Source organism: Macrosteles quadrilineatus, unplaced genomic scaffold, assembly GCF_028750875.1.
Source record: "Macrosteles quadrilineatus isolate MER2022 unplaced genomic scaffold, UCM_ALF_1.0 Scaffold_2__2_contigs__length_208266976, whole genome shotgun sequence".
NCBI classification, from domain to species: Eukaryota; Metazoa; Arthropoda; class Insecta; order Hemiptera; family Cicadellidae; genus Macrosteles; species Macrosteles quadrilineatus.
Window position 1 is genome coordinate 189909023 of NW_026542595.1, and position 25990 is coordinate 189935012.

General features: G+C 33.3%; 1 protein-coding gene across 1 annotated transcript in view; it reads right to left on the bottom strand.

Moving 5' to 3' along the window:
- LOC128985229 (thrombospondin type-1 domain-containing protein 7A-like) overlaps nt 1-25990 on the bottom strand; it is an 82219-nt gene that overhangs the window by 39875 nt on the left and 16354 nt on the right. Inside the window, exons 4-5 of the mRNA XM_054404618.1 lie at nt 21524-21721; nt 17670-17926 (exon numbers count right to left, since the gene is read on the bottom strand). Of these exons, the coding sequence (XP_054260593.1) occupies nt 17670-17926; nt 21524-21721 (455 nt within the window). The remainder of the gene's footprint in view (nt 1-17669; nt 17927-21523; nt 21722-25990) is intronic.

Consider the following 25990-nt stretch of genomic DNA (forward strand, 5'->3'; position numbering starts at 1 on the left):
GATTATATAATTACAGACTTTAACAATTCATTCTTAATTTAAATGTCATTATTTTGTACATGAAAATTCTTCAAAAATATATGCACACAGTTACTACATTTTTCTTTAAATTAAAGCATATAATAGCATATGAGTTACCGGTGACCTTTTCGATTTGTGTCCAATGTATAGGCCTAAGTGTAAATATATTTTTAAAGAGTTATTAGAAATTTTTATTTAGTCTCCGTCTCCTTAATTTGAATACAGATTTAACACAGTCATACGCACCCGGATGTGCCTTGGCTAATATCGTTAATATCTTATTTATATTTAATATTTTAATATTAATATTAATATTTATTTATAATTAATATCTTTTTTTGGTGGGTTTATAGAGGTATCTAATCTTATCTTGGAGAAAATTCTAGTTATGGTCTACGATTGCGGAAATTTATATACTGGCTTAGTGAATTGTACGTACTATTCGATCGAATATGTGTTTTACCAAGATAAATCATAAGAAATCTTAAAAAGGTGAAAAAGTAATTCTCGCAAGTAAACAATTTAAAGTAATAACGGTTTACAACTAAAGTTTAGGGTTTGTCCCCAATTGCGAGCAACTGGATAGGACGTATTTCAATGTATTTCAGTACTATTTATCAGTTCCTTGTTCCTTCAAATAATTAGCACAACCAGTTTCTAAATTTGACAAAGCACAATGAGTACATTAAACTGACACAGAGTGATCGAACACTATATCCTTCATTTCTCATTTTGCGAGTCCCCGCGGGTCTTGATGTAAGCTTACTGGCCTGCCGGACCCTTATAATTCCCACCGCAACGTCTATTTGGGTAATTTAATCAGTGAGATATTGAGTCCGTCCCCGGGTTGCAAGGTTCATTTAGTCTACGTCAAGCTGAAATCGAAAACTCAAATTTAAATAGATATACTCCCTAAGCGGATTATTTGGTACCTTTAGGAAAGCGGTATCTACTCTAACATAAACCTATACACTCAGTTCTTCGAAAGTATGGTAATTCTGACTTTCTTTAAGTATAAAAACAGTTAATCAATATGTACGTACGAGTGTTTACTGTGATAAGAGCAAATATACTTCTCGTCCTTTTGTAAAACTGTGGCCTGTTTTCTCATTGAGTATATACATGTATACTCAATGATATAGTTCGGCCGCTTAGAAAGCGACCTCCTCCAGCATTGGTTTAGCATTAACGCGCAGGTCGTTTTCTAAGCTGCCGAACTATAGTGGTGACGTTTGAGTGAGCTGATGTTGATTATATTTTCTCTCTTACTTATGGGTACATATTATATTTTGTGCTTTGACCTATGTCAAAAAGGAAAAAAATTAGGACAAAGCTAAAAAAAAGAATAGTTAATTTTTGTAGTCATCTTAGTTAGTTGCATTAAAAGTGTCATACAATATATCAAGGTTGAATTAATTATTTTAAAGATAATATATTGATGTCGCTATTTAACGTTAGTTAAGTAACCAGAGAATTATTTGGACTAGTGGTCGTCCTGTGGTCGAAACTCGACCAAAAATAATTAATGTACAGACTTCTCTATTTTCTCCCCACACTGTAAATAACACATGTGATTTGAATTTCTTCCATTTGTTTTGATTTTCTGTTTACATTTTGTTGTTATTTCGTCACCATCATGGCAACCCATATGCTCCATGTTAATTTTTTGAAGTTTTCAAATTAATTTTTTGTGCTTATTTGTTAGCCTATTTTAATTTTTAGAGGCATTCTGCACATCTACAGGAAAATATCTTTCCAACAGTATGCGTAGATTTTCTCTGCGATGCACACGACCTGAGAAAAAAGGTTTTAAAGAAACATGCTTGCCTATTAATATATAGATAGATTGCTCTCATTACAAAAAAGTGAAAAAAGGCAATGGCGGTGAAAATCACAAAAAGGTTGAATCCGCGATTAATTTATTCCTAAGTAATTCTAAATACAATTTCCTCCTTGGAAAGCTTTGAAACTATAAGAAGTTCAACAATACTGTAATTAACACCAATCACTAAATCAAACTTGTTTAGTGTTTGCTCTTGAGCTTCATTATCAAACAGTTCCAGTGTTTGATCAACTGTTGGATCCAGCTTCTTTGAGAAGGAAGTGATGTTTAAGCTGCGACACAGTTTCGACAAAAGCGTCTCAAAACTTGTACTGGTACAGTCTTGTAATTACTGAAATAAGTAATTTGCTTTTAGGCAACTTACCAAGTTTGAGAGTTGGGTTGAAAAAGATTTGATTCATAAAAGAATGTATGTTTTGAAATGTAACAAACATAGATTATTTGTTGAATTTCCGTTAGTCTTGTGAGGGTCTCAATTTTCTAGCCTTCGGGAATTTTTAGACAGGTTTCTCATTCTAGAAGCCTATTCCCATCTGTGTGTCATATTTGTAAGGTTTGATTAGGTTAATGTCAAATAAATGTGACATAAATAAACGACAAATAAATGTGTGTGTAGAAAGGATGTGTCAGATTGCTGATACCATATATTATTATTGTAATAATTTTGGAATCGCTCTAATGATAAGGATAGTACTGCAGATGGTCGTAGTTCTCACTAGTGCGGACGTTAATACACACTAGGGATTATTGCATCCACAGATCATGCCTATATATCTACAATTCGTGAAATCAAAATGGCTGGCTAGATTACAGGACGCCACAGGCCCAATCATAATTTTTCATTGTGGATTGCAACGCACTTGGTGGAGAGTTGAGTTAAATTTTAACCAAAATATAAATGTGATCCAGCATGAAAACCATCAACACTGGCTTCAGAACATACTGTACAATGAAATAAATTACTTGCAGTACTCTAAGTCAATGACTCAACTGACCAAAGTAGTTATACAAAATCCTCTCAGGTTTGATTCAGTTAGCTACCTCGAGGTAAACGATTTAATAATTTTCGAAATGTTGACATAAAATACTTACACCATCTAAAGATTATGTTTTTATGTACTAGCTTTAAAATACAAAATATAGATTCTGTTATATTAGCCAGACAGACCACACATGTAACACAAAGTACAAATTGCTTCCTGAATATTTCGCGAAGGCTGCAACTTCGCTGAGATATTTCCAAAGTTCAATTCATCTCCATTGTGGTCTTAAAATGAAGTGCCGCTTTATTCCCAAGAGCCGATTCAATGGCGGTCGATGTTCTTTGTTTTGTTCGAGAAACAATGATTCCTCCGAGAGCAAACTCTAGCTTCCTTTATTTAAAACCGAACACCGATATTAGAAACCGAAGCGAATTTTGTATTTGCTAACAGTTCAAAATTATTACTTAATGGATTATAAATAGCGAAAAATAACTAAAAAAAGATTATTTACCTACGACCGTTTTTTAAAGTAGCCATTTCAGTTCAGTTCTTAGAATTGAAAAGTTTCACTTAACAGCTGTTTACTTTCATATCAGCATAGTTTCATTTCATATCAGCATAGTTTTTCTCATATCAACACAGGTAACGGACCAATGAGGTTCAAGTATTGAGAGAAAAGAATTAAAATTGTAATGCTTCGAACGTAAACTAATCAGCTGATCAGTTGACCAATTTAATTGTTGATCCGACTTGTTCATGTTGATACTCGCGTATTCTTAATTAAGTTGGTGGAAGTAAAAGCAAGGCAGATTACCCGATATTTGCCGAATTGTACCTGATACAATATTATTTATGGTAAGAATGCTGCTAACAATGTAATATTTAACGAAGTTTAACAAACACGTAATTACAGGAAATCAGCTGATTGTACAACAAGTCGTTGCTTCACTTTCAGTGGCAATGACAATACACGAAAACATAACCTCTCTAAAAAGTTATCAGTAGTGATTGTTAGTAATTAAATCCAGATTGATAGTAATTAAAAAATTGTCGTAGGTAAAGTAGTGTATGCAACTCGCGTTAATAGTCTTTACGACACGAGTAGAAAATTTAAGGCACGAGCCTAAACGCAATCGTTGCGTAAACTACTATTTCAACACAGAACTGACATGATTTTACACTATTCTTTATACATTTTAGTGGTAAATATATTACCAATAATTTTAAATATATAACATTGATCAATCCTTACCATTGTACTTTAGTTATTCAGTAACATGTGATGTGATTCGCTAACAACAATACATTGGTTCTATTTCTATCAAATTCATTACTCGTGTATTGGTAATAAGTTGTAAGTTGTTTGAAGGTCCCAATTATTTATTGAAAGAGGTAGATGCCATTGGCAAAACATGATTTGAATGCACGTCAGTGGCTTGGTCGAAATGACGAGCATATTCACTCCTAATGAGACTCCTTGAAAGGAAAGGTTTTCGACCATTCAAAAACTGATTTCTACAAGAGTAGTGGGACGGCGTGTAAAATATTTGTTTTGTATTATTGTTTTGTTATGTATCATGTTGTGTTATTATTTTGTAATTTTAATCTTTAAATCAAATAACCCTTGGCCTAGATTTGTGTAATAGTGTCATTTCTAAAAACACTTTTTATTCGAGGATTATGCCATTTTTTTCATTTTCCCAACAAAAATAGGTTAGAGGTAATTTTTTCAAACAAAGATAAACTAAATAGGTAGAGTGAGTGATTGCACGTTTCGGATGGCCAAGGGATCTATCCTTACCTAAACGAACATAAAAACCATCATAGCATATAGGGCCTCAGTAAAGTTCAGTTATTTTTTGGTGGTGCCTTTAAAGGGCCACATCTGTGTCCAGTTGGTGTTTCCTGTTTGTTTATTTAAAAAGTTTCCTGTTGTGTTTGCGTTTGTTAAATTAATTTATGGCTGTTGTTTTGTACATATATATATTTATTATTTATTTTGGTGTTGTTGTATCTTACTATTTCTTTTGTTAGCCTACCTGTATTGCACCTGTTGTTTTCTTTTTTTCTCGTTGTTGTTATGTCTCGGTTCCATATTGTTAAATATTCTTGTTGTTATGTTTTTGCACTTCATATTTTACCTGTTGTTGTTATCTATGCGCCATATTATTTGCTGGTTATGTCTTTTTCATCTTATGCCTGTTTTTCACTATCATTCTTTTATATTGCACGTATTTTAGTAGCCTTTACCTAATTTGCTATGTTTTTGTATGTCTTACAATTGAAATTATTCAGCCTATGAATATATTTTTGTTTTCTTTTATACTGGTTATGTCTTTTGCATGTCATGTTTGCTTTCTAATTTATTCTTATTATTGCTCATATTTATTACCTCATTATGCTATGTTTATAAAGTGATTAATCCTATTTAATGTATATTCCAATGTAAAAATGGTGTTACCGTTGAAAGAATAAATGAAATGAAATGAAACATGTAATTGATTATGCCCAATTGTTGTCCAGTGCATTCCCATTCATCCACCTCCTTCATTCTCCGATTCGTGTTCGACAACTATCAAGAATAAACAAAAGTCGTCAAATTCGCTAACGCTCAGTTGTATTCTTATAAAATAAAAATTCACCAACTACACAATATCACAGCAATATTCGGATCTTGTTACTGGAAATCTGCTGAAACCCCAGAGTGACTTACTTCTGACAGTGTGACATGACGCTGCGTCTATGTGATAGTGGTTTAAAGCTTCCAAAGGGAGTGAATGTAATAAAATCCGTTATAAGTTATTACGTTAACTTTTACTTTTCGAAATAATATTTCAATCTTGGTACAATGTCACATTCGTGGTACCTGCCTACAAAATATACTAATGGATTTTTTTATGATATATAAATCAATGTAGACACTACATTTATTACAGTAGCAAAGCCTCACAAAAAGCTTGTACAGTATGAAATTGTAGACAAAATACCGTATTTGACTGTATTGAGATGATAGCTGCTGGTCTCAAAACAGCATCGTGGAGATTTTCCACCTTTAGATGCTACCTTGCTTGGAAACATAATTAAGTGATTAATTATTTTCTGCCCTAAAACAATTTAGATTAGTTGAAGTTATAGTCCGGCGTAACCTTGCAAACCTGTCTTTCCCAATGCGGTTGCTCAGCCGTAGTGTCTCGTGCACAAAACCATTGCAGGCTCCTACCACTGACTTGCCATGTGATATGGTAACAGTACGTCAATCATTTACTGTTTTTAGACACATATCAGTAATTTAAGGTAACGGCCAAGATTAAATAAACCTCAATTTCTAAAGACATGTATGCTACTAAATTAATTACTTAACACCCAGTAAAATGAGTGACAATATTATCTGCTGAGTAAATTTATTATGATTTCCTTGGTAATCAAATCTGTTCGACTACCACGACTTATAATCAAATTATGTGTTGTCACATGTACAGCATGATCTGTGTCGTATGCATCTGGTAAGAATTAATATACTAACTAGTATTGACAACCTTCGGAATTACTTTAGGTTTGAGTTATTTGTCCCTCGATCTCTAAATCTTTTATATCTGGTTGAGTTTCGTACGCAAAATAATACGATTTAAGCTTGTAAACATTATTTTTAGATTGTGCTTAACGTAGAATAGTTTTATAAAATTTCGCATTTGATTAGTGCAAAGTGTAGACGCTTACAAAATGAAAGTACAAGTTTTTCCGTTAGAATACTGACAGAATTCAAATGTAATTTGTTTTTATTTTACAAATTCTATTTCCAGTCTCGCTAAGAGTTGGAAAGAACTAATATTGACAGTTGTAACTCAATACATCTGTCAATTCCCTATAAGCACAGACATTGATTGACAACTAGATGCAGATTTATCTGGGATGTGTTGGTTTTAGTGTCACTCAAACTATGATCTAGGGTGCTTATCTCTTGATGAACACAATGTTTTGAATGCAAGGTGAGTTACTACCCTCACTCCAGCATACCTGCAGACTAAACGAATTTCAATTTTCCAGATTTCAAAAACATTTCTTTAGGCCTGGTAGTTATATTAATACTTCTGTTTGCTGCTACAGGGGAGTAAATGAAGTGTTTTTAATGAAATGTTAATGGCTTAGTATGTAATTAATAAATTTGCCAAATTCTAAATATTTCCATATCCAAGCAAACTACAATTTTAGTAGATCAATCCGGATCTAGGTGTTACCATACGACAATACTTTCTACCACATAGGGTAAATTCCTAAAAACTAAATATCTTTAAAAAAAAAATTCAAAATATTAACTTGGCTGTGATAACTTTGAATTATACACGCGGTTATTGCGTAGCTCACGGCTTTGCCATTAGTCTGTGTTTAAATGATGAATAGACTGATGAAGCATGGCTAGAATGGTAATGGTTGCTTAGCCCTATTGTTCAAGGAGTTATAGCATTATCAGATTACTGTAGTCCTAAATTACTTTGGCGCTGCTTTAGAATCATGTATCTCATTTAGATAAATTACAATCGAGATACTCTCAAAACTTTGAGTTGTTGGATGAAAACAACATTTTAAAAAGCTTATCTCTTATGGTAAGTACTAAAATACCTTTTACTTAAATGTCAACTATATGTAGATATTTTAAGCCAAGAATGGCTTAAAAATTAATTAATTTTATGAATGGATATTAGTGTAATATGAGTGGCATGATCTTTTTACTGGCAAGATATGTGAGGTAAGTCCTTTATGTACGGGTTTAATTTTGGCCAATTACAATAAGATTTGGGTTTGTTCTGCATTTACGTATTTAATAACAAGTAACATTATACAACGAATTTGCAGGATTTTTAATGATTCAATGGCCTGATTTTCAAAGTTAGGTCGGATTAGGCACTCATCATAAATACAGTTCTTAATATATTTAAAAACATGTATAAGCAATTAGTTGCTAGACAAAGTTTGTAACTCTCTAACTATTATGTTGAAATATGAAAAATAACTAACTTGTTGTATCCAAAACGTACGGAAAAAACTTGATTGTTTAGGAAGGACTTGATTTATGAATACTGTGCATTGTAGGACCTTGCTAATCTTGCTAACTTACTAAACAATTCAAATATCTACCAGAAGAAAACTATACGCAATCTACAGATGCCATAAATAGAACTTGAAATTGTTTTCAAACTACTGTATCCTTTTCGATGGCATATCTATATTATGTTGTTTAGTCAATGTTAGTATTTAGCTTTTGTTTCATGAAGAACTCAGTCCTAAAAGATTTTCTACAAGAATTAATTTACGGAAGAAATCGTAATACTACAGTGTCAACGTAAACCCAGACAAAGGTTAGAACAAACAATATGTTATTTAGACAGAAGATAAGTAGCCATCCAGTTACTGAATGAGACAGAAAGAATTGGTTCTAAACGACGTGTTTCGATTGACAATGTATCAGCTGATCGGCGACTTTACCTGTGACGTCAGAGCGTACAATCAAGGCCATCTGCTCCTGACAAGGAAATATGTGACGTCATAGTTGATTTACTGTGCAACATGAGAGTAGGAAAAGAGGTGGATCGATGACATTTCCTGTCCAGAAGCAACTACCAAACAACCTGGTTTCACATAGTTTGTGTGAACGATTTATATTTTATACCAAATAATAGGGGCTTCTTTTCACGGTGAGGATATTAATCAATTAATAGTAGTTTCGCCTGTATTTTACATCGGGGTGACCATTGTAAGGGAAAACAATCCTTAAAGTTACTTTAAGAAATATCCATAACAACGTTACTTCACAGTTTAAGAAAAGCAAACCTTTTTGTACATGCAATAATAATCTTTAGTACCAATGATCACTATGTTGCAAAAAACGGTCCGAATATTTGCCAACGGGAAGCAATGTGGTCCGCTCTATCTTTACGTAGCAAATGTTTGTCAACTGTTTATAAATGTTCGTCGACGACAGGAAGTTGCTGGCTAGTTAGGATAAGCTGTTAGCGTCAAAGTTGGATGGTCACTAACTCATTATACAATTATCTGGACAATCCTTTGTGCACAAAGCTCATCATAGTAACTACCTAACTCTAGCCTCCACGTACTAAACAGAGCATGACATTGTTATGTCAAATTGCCAAACATTGCTGGTAAAAAGAAAAAATAAATATCTTTTGGGGATTGAAATTCTAATTTATGTGATTTCAGTTATAGTTATCTACAATACTACTAAATTGAAGTTTCTCTCTACGATTTATTTCGCGTAAATGCAAAAAAGAGAAAATATTTGCGTGTTTTTGAGTCTCCTAGGGCTACGCAACGTGGACGTTCGACTTTCTCAGATGAAGCTTGTAGTAAGTATTGGTCCATGGAAAAACCACGATACTTTTTCCTACTGTTACCTGACAAAGCAGGTTTCCTTGGACTGATTATATCACGCTAAGTAGCTATTTTTTCATTTACTAAATTGTTTCACACTAGTTTTACTTTGCCGAACTCCAGTACTCCAACCAAACAGTATAAAACACAGTGTTGTTATAAGGTAAATACGTGTACGCTTGAAAATAAGTCGGCAACACAAGATACGACTACGATCAGCTGGTGCAGCGTTTCACAGCCTTGATTATTGATTCTACGATTTAACCTGTTCAACCACGAAATATTATTCTATTTTCGTTTACGCTTGGAGTTATGTAACCTAAAACCGTTTAGTGTTTAAAAGACTTATTATTTGTAAGCTTTTTAATAACGGTAGGAAAAATAAAATGTGTAACGCGAGTGCAAAGTAATTACTATATATATATCTAGTACGTTAACATGTTGTCTCATGAGCGGCCACTTCGCCCACTAGATACACAATTAACTATTCCTCTTCTTAAATTTTCTTGACATAAACATACAGTTACTTATTTCGCCTACCACTAACCTGAATGATCAAAAACAAACAAAACTTTATAAAACCATGTCATACAGTTGAGTTTTGTTTCTCTAACCAATAGTCGATAACTATTTAAAAAAGTAGATTTGAACAAAACAATTTTGTTCTGTGTGTTCACGTCGTTGCAACACACGCGTAAAACGGATTAGTTTAAAGTTTTAGCATTGCATTATCTACACACCACCGTTTGACGAATTAATGCAACATTGACTACATCAGATAATGAACGTTTTATATAAAGTTGTATAAAGGTTTATCGAACTCTTTAAATGGATATAGAACTGAGCTGGGGCCAAACACACCAAACCTTTGTTGAAATATCTTTTGTCTCGACTCCTTTGTTAGGTCTTATAAGGATTGTGTTCTCACCTTTCAATTGCTGACTCGTCAAACCACCAAGATTAGAACACCAGTGGGTGTATTTCAACCAAAATATGAAGGAACGATAAGTGTAAGCTGGGCTGAATGCCTTTTGTAGCGATGTGCCTAGACTAGGCGTTTCTTCTTATTCTAGTTAGTTTACAATCAAGGATGGTTGGATATAGTTTAGAACCATCAATAGCTATTGGCGTTTCCCAGGATCGAATCGGTGACTTGTAACCACTCGGCTGACCTTTAGGGGACGCTCTTCATTTACCTTCAGGAGTATTCCTCCAGTAGTTGGTACAGATCCCCTAATTTACAGTAAGGTTAGAAGGAAGGCTTGCATATTTCGGTCTGGACAAATACTGACTATTGTAAATATGTATATATTTGTCTGCTTGGTACGAGTTAAAACAAAACTAGAGAGTTACACGTGTAGAAGCTCGGTGCACTTGCATGTGACCAGAAACAGTAATCTGCTAGATTTACCTTTTGTGAGACTATCCAAATCAAAAAAGTGGTTTAGTAATGTAGGAATATCAATGTTTAATAAACTTCCTAGCACAGCACGTAATGTTAGCATGAGTAGGTTTAAGCATGTTTTGCATGAGTGGCTTGCTCAAAGGCCCTTTTATAGCCTAGAGAGTTATTTTCAGGAAGATTTTAGTAGCATGTTATTTTGACATGCCAACAGTTACTCAATGCCTGTAATTCTCTTATTTATTTGCATGTTGAGTATGACCATATGATCTGTATGAACAATTGTTGACCTTTTACTGTCTTGTTTCTGATAGGCCCGATGCTTGCATAGCTACATTTTTATTTTTTGATCTATTGTGACTGCCCAGACAAATGTTTTGTCTATTTATGTTTTATCGGTATCTAGTTTTATTTTCTTGGTTGAACTTGAACCTCATTTGTTGTTGACTTTGTCATATGCATTTACCTTGCAAATTACGGCAATAAAAAGTTTCTGATTTCTGATTTCTGGCGAATTGTACAACGAATTGAAAATATCTTCAAATAGGTCTGCATAAGTTATTTTAGTAGAAAAATAAGTCCCAAACTGGACAGAAGTTTGTTTATTAATACCAAGGATAACTCCTGTTATATATTTTGTAAAAATTTAACATAACTTGCCTAAATCTAATCTGAAAAGAAGTTTCAACTACAGTAAAACAATTGAATGAATAAGAACAGTTTATTTACATAGAATATAAAAGGTTAAAAATGCATTTTTTTAAATACCGACTTATAAATAAACATTAGGTTGAATCATGAACTAGTTTTATTTTTAATGTGAAGGATGAGATATTTATAAAGTAGATTGGATCGTGGTATGAATATGTTTTTTTACCTCCATAAATTCAATGTTTGTAGTCATGTTGATGAACCATTATTTGGCGATCTTTTATTGCGGTTTTAATATTTTTTCAATTAATAGCAAACAACTTATACATTCATAACCTTTGCAAATAGTTAATTTTTAATTTTTTTGCAGAGATAACAAACTAAATATTTGTAAATGTGAGAGAAACGTAAATCCATTGAGGAAAACGCGTATTTTGAAGAGGATGCGGGTTAAATTGGATGTTTAATTAAACAAATAGGTTTACTGGAAGTAAACCATACAGATCCTGATTAGTGATGAAGCTTAACTGTAAAATATTTGTTTTAAATATTTAATCTGTTATTTTAAACGCTAATATTTTATAGATTACACGGTGCTATAATTTTCAATACACTACATTGTTTACTATTGATTCTTTTAATAAAATGTAATGATTAAAATATTTGGAACAAATAATATTATTTTGTGTGCTAAGTAAAACTCTCTAAGTAGCCAACTGATAAGGAATGTCAATCCAAAACTAAAACTAAGAATAAGAGTGCTTATCTGCAAGGTTGATAGAAGAAACTGTCAAAGTTTTCGTATAAAAGATTAAAGTACAGTTTAAGGAATAGAGCTTATTCAAGGTGACATTGATTCATTTAACTTATTCAATGAATTGTTCACGATTTGACCGTTTATTTGAAATTACAAGAAAAAAATAGAATTTTGTGTTTTAAGAAAATACATAGATTATGTAAATAAAACCTACAATAGATTATACCCAACCTTTTATAAAATAATACTTATATTCTTTTTTTTTTTTGGTAACAACGTTTACAATAGATTATTTGTCATTGTAGCTGTTTCGGGATACATACCTGTTAGCTATTGTACATTGTTTGTTATATAAATAAATAGTAATTCAAGGAGCTAAGGTGGAGTGTTTACGTATATGATAATCAAAACATCTATCTCCATAGTCAATGTTTTCTTGTATAAGTTGACATCATTGGTTAACATGTTGATTGTTAACATGTATTCAGAATACATGACTGAATACGAGATGCTTTGCACAGTGGAAGATGCACTTTTCCTTATTGGCCTAACCGTGTATTTTCAACCAAAACTCAAACCTAAAAACAAAACTTGTTTCATACTCTATGTATAGTAGAGAAAGTAAAAATTACAGTCAGAATTTAGTTTTGAAAACCGTTAAAATAAAATGATAAAACGAAACGTCGATTGCAGCACGTCATTCGCGAAAATGATTACTTATTTTCAGATAAAAAGAGTGAGGTGCACAAAAACTATTGCCTCGCCATCTTTTGTAAGCGATGAAAGGTCGTTTGAAATATCGATGGAGGCTTATTGATGGCATTGAAGGCGTGCCTTTTGTGTGAGGAAGGCTGGATCTTTGCGCTAGTAGCTGTTGAGCTTTGTTGCCTTTCTATCAGAAAGAACTTGACCGATACGGACACTGCTGTGTGAAACGAGTAGAGCGTTTTTAGAACTATAGGGTTTACATATATTTTTATTCAATGTGCACTTATTTCTCAATGGACTGGGGAAGTCTGGAAGACATTAGTCGATAGATTTAAGTACACTTTTAGTAGACAAACATTTTGACGAGATGTTAAATATATTCAGAAGATGTTAAATAAGCTATGGATTTAAGTTACATTGGTCATTACTAGAATCAATTCAAGTTTTAAGGAAAATAAATCACATACCTGAATATTGTGAATATCAGTCTAGGAAATACTTTTAGCCGCTAGAGATTCGAAGTCTAAAACCAATTAACATATTTTATATACATATAAAAAACCCTTATTGAGCCACCATTGGTATCGCAGAAATCATTAAATAAAAAAAGAATTGGAAAACTTATTTTATTTAAAAATGTAGCCGGTATTTTTCAATATGTCGGTTAACTTGAAATATCTTACTAAAAATGTATTTCCTATTTTACTAAAACTTTTTCGAAACTTACTTTATGCTACAGTACCTTTAGTATGTCACTTACGTCATGTTAAGTCATCCGTATTACTTCTGCTGAGACACTTTATCACGCACTTTTCTATAGTTTTTTTTTCAGTACTCCGTATATGATTCTTAATCTTTGTTACTTTGTATATTGCAATTCATATTATGATACTTAATCTATACTCTAGTAAATCATGGTAGTTTAAAAATACATAACTTCACCTTTGTTTCTTCGGTAATACGAAATGCAAACGTTCATCATACGGATTAGAAGTACATTGTGTACAGAAGGGTTATACAGTACAACACTATGTGTTAAGCCAGTCAGGTATCAGACCATTAGTTAGTGTTAGTTGATGAATGGTGAGACAACGGCTTGCACATTACTGCGAGATAGTAATGGTAATGGTAATGGCATTAGTAATGTAGTCAATGGACCACCGCCATGTTGACCTTGATTAGTGATGTTTGGCTTGTATTACTTCCAGAATTAGATTATCCTTGTTACGGAATAGGTAATGTTTCCATTTCCTCCTATTAGTTCACAATAACACTAGAAATAGTAATGTGTAGAGTATTTTCAGTACTAAAAACATTTTTACTAAATACATTTTTTTATTTCCTTATGAGCAAACTCAAACGTTATAGTAAACGAATTGAAATTATACATATCCTAACAGTTTTGTACTTAAAAATATCTAATTAACAATTTTAAGCAGAATTTCTAAAACTAAAATCGTAGCTTAGTGGAGTGCTGTAGATTATTTAATAATAAATGTTAAGAAAAATGATGGAGTTTACAAGTGTTATGTAATTGGGGAAATTTATGTTGATGGCGTATTAAATCAATACTTATGTTGCCTTCTACGCTATAAGAAAATGATTTGCCAGATAGGAAAATGGCGAAACAACTTTTTAAGTACCTATTCACACAGGAAAAGTCGACGAAAAAGCATTTATGGGAAAGCATTTATGTCACGTTTTGGTATTGGCTTGATGGAAAAATATCTTATGGCATGTTTTCATTTAAGTTACTATTCAATTTGGCTGTTAAAATCGTTGTTAACTTTTTTATGAACCGATATTGAACATAGCATTGATAAGGGCTAATAATTCAGATTTGGTTGCTATAACACACAAACATAAAGTACAAATTGTAATTATAATTTACTTTCTTCACAGTTAAAGCCGATATAATTTACTTAATTAGAGAAAAAGGTAATTTAAAAACAACAAATATTTATGTAAATTTTTATATTTCACTAAACGTTTTGGAGAAAGATGATTTTTTCAACAAAGATTCCAAAAATAAACAGAAACAACCAGCAAAACTCTTTAGTTAGGTAACTCAATTAGGTGTTTAGAAAACTGATGCAATTTGTGAAAGACGCTGGCATCGTTAGACCTAATGAAAGTTTGGTAATTGGCTTGATGATGGTAATTTCATCATACAAACGCCTCAACAACTATTGTAACTTCAACTTAAAAATACTTTTTTATATTTTATATTGATAGCTGTGATACTGTACGATTGGTTGGAATTGCTCATTACTTTTACATGAATAGAGAGAACAACGGTGTATAAAACAATCTTAGATGTTTATACTTAACAATACATGGAAAAGGTTGTGTAAAAATTATCAGTTAAATGTAATGGCTCTCAGTAGTTTATAAACCAGTGGTATGGGTTTTTTTATGTCCGAACTCCACATCCTAGGACGTAAGGTTCTAACTATTCTCTACAGAAGTCTGTGGAATCACACATTACTTCAGTAGTCCTAGAGGTTTGCGGCATTATCACATGGATTGAATTTATTGCTGATAGGCGGGATTTGAACTCGGGATTTCAAGCTACGAAGCCCCGTGCTCTACCACTAGACCAGTTCGCTTCCCGACTCGAGAGTATGATAGTACATGATTATTAAGCTTATGTTTACGTTTGTTTCGTATACACAATGTTTTATAATCTTACCAAGCTTGAAGTGTATTGTAAACTATACACCTTTTATGTATCTTTTAAATATTAAAGTATAACGCACAAAACGAGAAAACAGAACTTTAATAGTATCACACTCTTTGAGATGTTCAAATGACTTATTTTAGAATACCATTGGAAAAATCAAGATTTTTGCAAATATGCATGAAATGTACAAAATTTGTTTAACATGGATAGTTTTTCCCTAATCTATCAGTTAAAAACTTAAATACTCGCATGTAACATTGTTAATTATTTAAATTAATAAAAATTGTATTTAGCTATTAGTTATAATTACTCGAAATAAAAATATCCACTCTAATCTTATTCATAAAAACTGTACTAAAAGTAGAGCTACAAGGGCATAAAGAAAGGCCAACAATAAAGGGACAATTAACAAAGTAATTGAAGCAACTAAATTGGAGTTTATTAAGGTTTAATTTCTGCTCTCGCCTAAAGGCAGGTTTTTATCCCAGAATACAATAAACAGATTTTCAAGGGAGAATGGCCACTGAACAGATGATATTCATTTCCTAGTCGAAAACGGCTCTTTAACTCAACTTATACTTTTATTGTTCTACCTGATTGTTTAGATCAAATGAATGTTGGGTAAAACCGGTTACAAATATCAATTTGTAGAGCACTTTACAAACACAAAAAAATAGTAGACCTATTTTATTATTTTTAATGTGGACTACTTAGGTATCTGCTTTCATACTTTTAAAATTCACTTTGAAAATAGTAAATAGTTAATTTGACCCCGTGGGGCTCGATTCTGAGAAGTTGTCATTCGTCTTTGGGTTATCACTTACTGATGCTATCTAAGATGAATGTAATAAAGTAATAAACAAGTTTACGATACAGACCAACAAGTCCGAGTTTGGCCAGCTTTCTTTCAAAACCCACAAAAACATTCCGCCGTCGTAAACATAAACAAATCCAATCTGATTACTTGAAATTTTATAAACGACAAAAGGGAACCTTAAATAGCTGAAACTAAATCAATCCAACCTAATGTAACATTTGTTTAATCTTGTTTGCTCCTACACTGATGAAACCTAAATCTAAATCAAGCACTGATGTTTGAATGGAGTCAAGATGTTGTCCAATGCCTGCTCAACTCTTCAACCTCATTTTGGAAATGTTGTCTACTACTTCCTCGGGATACAACAAGGGTATCCCGAAAAAACAAAAAACGAAAACGAGTGACGAAATAGTATATTTCGTACCTAGGGCCGAAAATGAGGTTTTGCCGGCTCGAGATAGTTTTTAAGTTCGAGACGAAGTCGAGAACTTAAATCGATCGAGAGCCGCAAAACCATTTCGGTCCGTGGTACGAACGCTATTTTTCACCACACTATACCCTATTACCACTATTCACCACAATAATAATGCACACTGATAGTCAACACAACTACAACTTTACAGTTACTGCAACTCATTGATCAATGACTTGACTGTGACTCAGGCGGGTATGCTCCAGTGGTGTTGCAGAATTATTGTTTGAGAATTTTTTATGGTCAAAGGTTTATTAGTTTTTTTCAATTTTTAAAACAGGCTCTCCAAAATATTTCAAATCCGATTCATTGCGTATACCTCATCATGTGACCACGGCTTATGACAGGGCTTTTGTTGTTACCGCTTGTCGTCTGTGGAACGGCCTACCCCTGCACAATAAATCCCACGCTTGAAAAACGTTCCCAGTTTGTGGCGGCACTGAAAAAGCTCTACTTTGAGAAGATGGTCTCGGCTGGCGTGTCTTAGAACTACTGTTTCTTTGCGCGTTTGCTGATGCGTGTATGCGAGAGTGTGTAAATGAGTTTTTTTTATTTGTTAAATTTGTATGTTTTTTCTTATTTTTTCTGAGATTGATAAATCCTGTACTTGAATTGATAAATATTTTTATGTTTAATTAGATTAAGTTATCCCAATGTAATATTATTTTGTTATGTTTTTGAATGTCAGAATAAGTGTAAGAAAGGGCCATGTGACCCTAACTTTGCCTAAAAAAATCAATTTTTTTCATTTCCTTTCATTTCAAGGGTAGGTAATGGTTGTACAGTTCGTGGCTAACGAGAATAGAAAACAGTTGTCAGTTTCATGTTGAGCAAGAATAGACAAAAGTTGTAAAATTCGCAACCACCAACATGAGAGATATTCCGAAAAAAACTAAATTACTCTAGTATCTTAAATTTATCTTTATTCCAACTGAAGATAAGTCTAACCTGAGGGGAACTGTGGTCCCGTTGACATTCAGGCAGGTGAACTCTCTCCTCTGGGTGCCGACCTGGGGCCAGTGCTTGTAGTAGTTGTCAGCTCTGTCGCTGTTCTCGCCATCCCACACCTCGTGGGGCGAAGGCCTACACTCTCCCCATCGCTCCACCCTGAGTCGCACACCCTCCGTGTGAGGAGCGCACCCGGGCTCCACCCCGCTGCCGTCGATGGAGTTGTCTTCCGCCTCGCAGGATCTCCATTCACTCAGCTGAAAAACAACAAACGGGATTGTAAAAAAATAAAACTGTTGACACTGTAATTGGTTAATCGGTTGTAAAATCTTTGCAAGTAACAGTGGCTGGGTGGAGTGGTCATAATGCTAACAATCAACCAAAAATGCATATACCAAATAATCCTCATGTATTTCTTATGAAGAAAAAAAAATGCTTTTTTGTTTATGGACATTGATCAAATTTGGCAAATTTCTTTATTCATCCTATGAAATTAATATTGCGTAAAAAATGCGTGTTCCCTTCCCCGTACTGTAGTTGCAAACCTAAAGTCCTATAGTAATTTAATTGGGGAATAAATATGCCTTGTTTATGGAAATGTTTTGGTTGAATCCAATCGGACAAATTAAAATTAATTTAGTTTGTAGGTTTGCTACGGCACGGGTATTTAAATTTGTGTATAGTTTATCGCACCTCTTTTAAAAGTTGTATAACCGAAGTCTTAGTCTTATTATTTTGGCAATGAAATTAGGTTTTAGTATGTTTTACAACATACAAGGGAAAACACAAACACAGAAAGTAAAACCTCTTTTAAACATCCAAACACTAAGAAAAAACCTGCTGATGCACAATTACTACACCTTGACAATTTATGGAAGACATATTTCTACCCCTATAAATATAAAACCTCAATTTTTTTAGATAAACCATACCACTCAAAAAGGTCATATTTCAAAACCAACATTTGTAATGAACCAAACTATTGATGCTGAATACTTATTTCTATAATAATATTTTTATTCCCTGAACAGTAGGCTATACGAAGAAGTGACTTTTGCTGATGGTTCTGAGAAAAGAAGACCTTATAAGGACGACTCGTTACGCTCGATTTAATCCAAATAGAAATCAGAATCTCTCACAGAATATCTAACATCGTAGTCTGCTAGAAAATGTACCTATTGATTTACCAAGGAAAAAATTGTAGCTTTAAAAACGTGATATACCATGTGACATGTATCATGAATAAGTTAGTGCTATAAAAGGCATTCCTTATTTTCGTTTTATAGATATTAAACATTCGGTCTGTTCATTATAAGTGTCTAAAATATAAAACTTAAAAATTTTGAACCCGAATCTATATGAACGAGACTTTTTTCGACAGCATAGGTAATTTTTGTATTTTAGCTCCTTTCTTTTTTACAATTAATTTATCAAAGGTATCCGTGTTAAAAAATATATTCTGTTTAAATATTGAATACGAAATAATATGTAACGAATTGTGCAGGAAAAATTGACGATTTGACTAAATAAAAGTCCATGTAAATATCCCTCTGTCCTTTTTTTACATTTTGTGAAAAATATGTATTCCAAGTAATTTTGTAGATATTATATTTAGTCTATAAATAATCAGTTGCTTCAGTAGCTTTAAATAACAAATTCCGTACTCCACTTATAATAAAAAAATCATACATTGAAAACTTACAGTCCATACTTAAAGCATACTTATATATTTTTCTAGGGAAGTATGCTTTCTGAAGCCAACATTCTCATAACGGAAGTGTTATAAAATGCAGGTGCTCTACTCCTATGAATGCACCATGTCGTTAACATGGTGAATGTAGGTTGAGTTTTAATGAGTTCACTTGTTCGTTGTCATACAGTTGTTTGTCAAGTGTTTTTATAAAGTTGGTACATTTAAACTAAAACTAGGTCACTATAGTGATATTAGTTTTTGAGTAGGAAACATCCTTAAAGTTCAAATTTTAGCCCCTCTGAAGAGGTTAGTGATATCATTTATCATTACGTTTGCCAGTCGATATGGACTATTGAGAATAAGGTTTGTGCGTAGAACATATAAAGGCAAGTCAGAAGTGATTCGATACAATTTCAGAATGAAATGTACTTTTAAATTATATTTTATTGGCTGCACCAAGAGACGAACCCGCTGCTTGCGGTCGTAGTCTGTCGCGTTTTAATAATTTAGCAATCGAGTCAGCTAAATACGTTAAAAATCTTTTTGTTGTCGTGATGAAGTGATTGTGACTGAGACTAGTCAAAACACTGAGCTAGAGTTACAACTGAAGGAAATATACTGGCATTACACAAATACATGAAATACGTGGAAATTACACTGGCACGTCAACTCTGAAAATCGAGACGCTTAAAACTTTATTTATTGGTACCAACTACTGTAGGAGAGTCATCCAACTCATTGGTTCATGGCTTTATTACAATTCCACACTCCCCCATTCCAGACTAAGTTAATTTAAATTTGTCTTATTGAATTTTTACCAAAATAATTCCATAAACAAGACCTACTTATTCCTTACTTAAATAGCAATAGATTTAACGAGTTCCTAGGTTTGCTGCTACGGAGAGGGTAAAAAGTGTTTTTTACTAAATGTTAATAGTAGATTAAATAAATAGATTAACCAAATTTGATCAACATACATCCATAAGCTAGCGAACCGCTGTACAACAGTTTTTTTTCTCCATAAGAATAAAATAGGAGTCTTAAATGTACAGTTTTTGGATTTTTCCCCGTTACTTGTCATTGTACAACAATGTCATATTATACAAAATTGTTTGTTTTTTAAGTTCTACACAATGGTCGTATTGAAAATTGGACATTTTGATATTTTAAGGATAAAATTGTTAAATCAATTTTCGAAAATTGCAATACCCGATACAATAATACCCCGGTTCTATAACCGGATCTTGCTGGTTCGCAAATTCATTCAATTTTATCCCACCCTACACAGGCAAGCCATATTTTTCAATACATCTATATGATATAAAAACTTGAACGAAGAGTTTTTTCGCCTCTGGGGACATCAAAATTAAAAAAAGAAAATCGGTCCCAGGCTCAGCCTTACCGTGGTAATAACTACTTCTCTATAGATAAATTCAATAAAAGTATGAAAAGTGTTCATTATTAAGCATTGATACCAAAGTAGATGTCTCATCTGTATGGACCAGCAGTATATGTTTTTTATTTTAATAATACATGGTTGAATAGACTGAGTGAGTTGGTATCAAAATGCGATTATCTCTTTCAGTTTTTTTTAGTATAATATTTGATATGGCATAAAGGTTTACCATTAGTCCTTTCAGTTTGCCATGGTGAAAACTGCATGTTTGACAGATATTGATAATTTATATTACCTCACTTTACTGGTGGAAAAGTTCAAATATGTTGACTTTTATTTCTAAAACTGGCTGAAGCTTTAGCATAAAAAACAATAGATATAAGGTTAGGTTAAGTTAGATTTGGTAAGGATAGCTTAGGTTAGGTTAGTTTGGATTAGGTAAGGCTAGTTTAGATTAGGTTAGGTTAGGTAAGATTAGGTTAGGTTGGTTTAGTTTAGGTTAAGTTAGGTTAGGTTTAGGTTAGGTTATGTTAGATTAGGTTATGCTAGGTTAGGTTAGGTAATGTTAGATTAGGCTAGGTTAGGTTAGGTTAGTTTAGGTTAGGTTAGGTTAGATTAGGTTAGTTTAGGTTAGGTTAGGTAATTTTAGATTAGGTTAGGTGACGTTAGATTAGGCTAGGTTAGGTTAGGTTGTGTTAGGTTAGGTTAGGTTAGGTTAGGTTAGGTTAGGTTAGGTTACTCTACTAATCACGGTATTTATTTTACCTGAGGGCAGGACTGTCCACCGTAGTGCGGCGCTACCAGCACACTCCTGGTCCGGTGCTGAGTACCGTCACAACAGGAGGTCCAGGATGACCACTCCGTCAGCACACAGTCCTGCTGAGTGGGCAGAGTACAATCCCGCTGAGTCTCCGGCTTGGTGGACACCAACAGACAGTTCTCTTCGTCTATCTGGAGAGAGTTCTGCAACAAACAAGGGGTTTACTGGGATTGGTACAGAAAGCAAATACTATGATATATATCAAGCGTATCAGTCAAAAACTACGTGTCATGAGAAATGGTATCTTCAGTTCCGAGGTCTGTGTCAATTACATAGAGCCCAATGAATCAAATAACAAAACTTTAGACAAACAAATACTTTTTAAAATTTTTTCTTTGTTCCTCAGTGTTAAGGACTCACCTCCTCGAGTTACCTTTGTAACACGTAAAGGGGGCAATCGGTTGCTAATGTGTACTCTAGTAACTCGTTGCATTTCAGCCCTAAATTTACATGATTTAAAATTACATTATAAAAAAATTACATGAGTTACATGATAATATTATGATGCCAGTCCTTCTTTGAACTCCCAGGAGCCCAAATTGTCCAAATCGACGCAAAACCACGCCACCATGCTATAACGTATGACTTTAAAATACTTGTTACATCTTCGCTTTTGGTTTGTCAGAACGTAGATGATGGGACTATGGTTCTTCAAATTTATTTAGTAAAACAATAGTCAAAGGTAAAACATAGTTACACACCGTTCATATATCCACGGGGTAGAAACTAGGTTCCATATCATTAGCTTAAAGTACTTAAGGATGGTCTTAGTTCAAGTTTGAGATTGGAAGTATAGCTAGCTGTAATATCCAGGGATGTTTCATCATCATACATATGACGATACCTATATTTTGAATTATGATAATGAAAAATAAAGTTGAATGGATAAAGAATGTAATAGCTTTCAAATATCTGAAATATTTCTTTCAAATTAGCCTAGTAACTTTAGTATTAAATTTCTAAGACACATATAATGTATGATTTTACATAGCAACGACTTGAATATTCTAGGATGTCTTTTGATTTTCTAGAATAACAAACGCGTAGAATTGATTTATATTCGACTTAATCTACAATGAGACACCTGACAGTATTGAAAATCCCACCAAAACTAAAGTGTTAAGGTGTTATTGCGGTTAAGAAAAACACAAACATTTTTTGCTCACAAAAACCACGATTATTTTCCTGTACCTTAGAGAGAAAAATAAAATCCAACCTTTTCACCAAAAGCCAAATTAGTTTAATGAAATGAAGCATACATTTCATAATTTCATTTTGCGCAAGAACATAACAGAGTGGAAATTTGTTTCCAGTGGTTTCAATATGAAAATCATATGCCTGAACTTTCCTGAGGAAAATAAAATTCAACTTTTTCACCGAAAGCCAAATCAGTTTAATAGTCAAATGAGGCATACATTTCATAATTTCATTTTACGCAAGAACATAACAGGAAATTTGTTTCCAGTGGTTTCAATATGAAAAGCATATGCCTGAACTTTCCTGGAGAAAATAAAATTGAACCTTTTAGCCGAAAGCCAAATCAATTACGCTTTTGGCGTTTCATGCTTCATTGGCTCAGAGGGAATTTAATAACTTCTTTAATCAGCGACGTCGCAGCCCGAAGGAAACTGTTAGAATCGCTCTCACCAGGCCATTAAGCTTTTCTTCGACGTTTCTCAGAAAGATTACAACTTTTAATAAACTTGTCCTGCATGGTTGCTCGGTGACACTTAGTACTTAAAATGTTTATCATAATTAGTTTGATTAATAAAACATTTTATTCAAATTGAAAATTAAATTCAGTAGTGATGTAATACTATTAGTGTTTTGGTTTGATAAGTTGTAAAAGATGTAAAAAAAAAACTAAAAACGCAAAAGTTTGGTGATAAAGTCTGAAGTAACTTATTTACGAACTCATTCAATTTAATTATCCCTTAAAATTTTACGAGCCCAAAAAACGAGAAAAACGTAGGTTATAACAGGTTACGTACCTTGACGTCCACAATTCCTTAGTCGGTATCCGTTGACTATAGTTTCGACTACTACGTAGTCATTATCACAAACGGAACTGTGGACGTCAAGGTACGTAACCTGTTATAATTGATTACCAATTCCGGAAGGCTTCAACATGAATAAAAAAAACGTAGGTCTATGACCAATATCGATCAAAATTTTTAAGTTAATAATTGCTTGAGTCTTTTGTCTCCAGGTTGAGGTACGAATTAGGCTTAACGGTACAAATAAAGATTAGTAAATTAATATCAAAAAATGAAGTAAAAATATAATTATGTTAAAGACACATTTGGTACAACCACTAAGGAAAATTAACATTCGCAATTTAAATCACACAGCTAATCGGTATATTTATTGAAATAAATATGTTTATTTAAATTGAAAACCGATTATTTAGAGCATATCACCAACCACATTACAAAAAAACAAAGTATCCGTATTATTTACAGTACGGTAATTAAGTCCATTAATGTCCATTGTAGTTTTAAGAGGTTTACGTTTACAAAAATAAACAACAATACAAAAAAATGTTATTGGGGTCACGAATATATTTGGGGAAATCGCATGCTTAAATATATATTTACACAAATATATATATATACATTTAATGTTAAACACACAAGTATTTTAAAAGTTGTACTTATCTTCCATGTTTCAGTAACAAGAAACTAAACACAATTTCTCAAATATTCTATTACCGTACTGCAAAAAAAATAAAAAAAATAAACAAAACAAAGTAATTCGTTAGCGAAATAACGAAGTCGTGCGAAGAAATGATTGCAGAGAATATAACCAAACCGAGGGTAATAAAGTTCTTTGTGAAAGAAATGGTGTGGAATGGCGATACGCGCCTACTCACCCTGCCAAATACCCCCCACAGTTAACACCCCAACTCCTAGTGCTCATAATACAACCCATCACATGCTATTGGCACTCCACTCAAAGTAGGGGGGTGAGCTGGTCTAGTGATAGAGCTCGTGCCTTTGAAGCCTGAGGTCCCGGGTTCAAATCCCGCCAATCACCTAATATATTTTATGTATGTGATAGTGCCGCATTTCTCTAGGACTGCCTGAAGTAATGTGTAAAACAGTTCCAAGCTAGACCATTACTGCTCAGACTACAACCCATCATATATTATTGGCACTCCAGTCAAAGTAGGGGGTGAGCTGGTCTATTGATAGAGCTTGTGCCATTGGAGCCTGAAGTCCCGGGTTCAAATCCCACTAATCATCAATAGATTTTATCTATGTGATAATGCCGCATTTCTCTAGGACTAGCCTGAAGTAATGTGTAAAACAGTTCCAGGCTAGACACCTGCAGCTCAGACTACAACCCATCATATATTATTGGCACTCCAGTCAAAGTAGGGGGTGAACTGGTCTATTGATAGAGCTTGTGCCATTGGAGCCTGAAGTCCCGGGTTCAAATCCCACTAATCATCAATAGATTTTATCTATGTGGTAATGCCGCAGCTCTCTAGGACTAGCCTGAAGTAATGTGTAAAACAGTTCCAGGCTAGACCCCTGCTGCTCAGACTACAACCCATAATATATATATATATATATATATATATATATTTGACACTCCAGTCAAAGTAGGGCGCGACTAGTCTGGATGTTAGAGGACGAGACTTCAAGCTTGGTGCTGCAGGTTCAAATCCTGCCATTCACTATTGTTTAAGATATGTAAATATACATTTACTTGGTGGTTCGGCACATACCTGAACTTGTAAGCCAGCCCATATAGAAAACATAGTGGACAGGAGTATGCGGAAAGAAGAACTATCTCGGCGTTCGAGGACTGCTTCTGAAGTTACTTATCAAGAATTTATTGATCAATAACTTTATTTATTGATCAAGTTAGTCATTGATCGACAAGATATTTAGCTCATGATATTGGGATTATTAGTTTATCTCCTTTTGTCTGATTTAGATAAATTTACGAGTAATTTGTAAGTGTTTGACGTTGAAATTCAACCATACAATCGATTAGTAAAGCCACAAAAGCACATTTATTTAGTGTGACGTGTCCATAACGGGTTGTTGAATGCGGACGATCATACTTCAGGATTATACATTAAACACCCTCGCTATTAGACCTATATATTTTATCCTTCAAGATATTTAAGATACATTTTAACCCCGGTATGAGTGCGTTGGTACATATATATTTGACATAGTATCAAATCAGTTGTTTATTTGAAGGCATATTCTCTTTGGGTTATGTTAGTGTGTTTTAAATTGTATGGTTTATTTAACTTTATTTACAGTACCTACTTTGATTATTCTTACGAATAAATACGAATTATTTTCGAGATATTGCTTGTTTAGGGCCTTTATACCAATGAGTATGGTGCGCAGTCGAAAATGTATCCTAAAGTAAGACAAGACGGAACATTT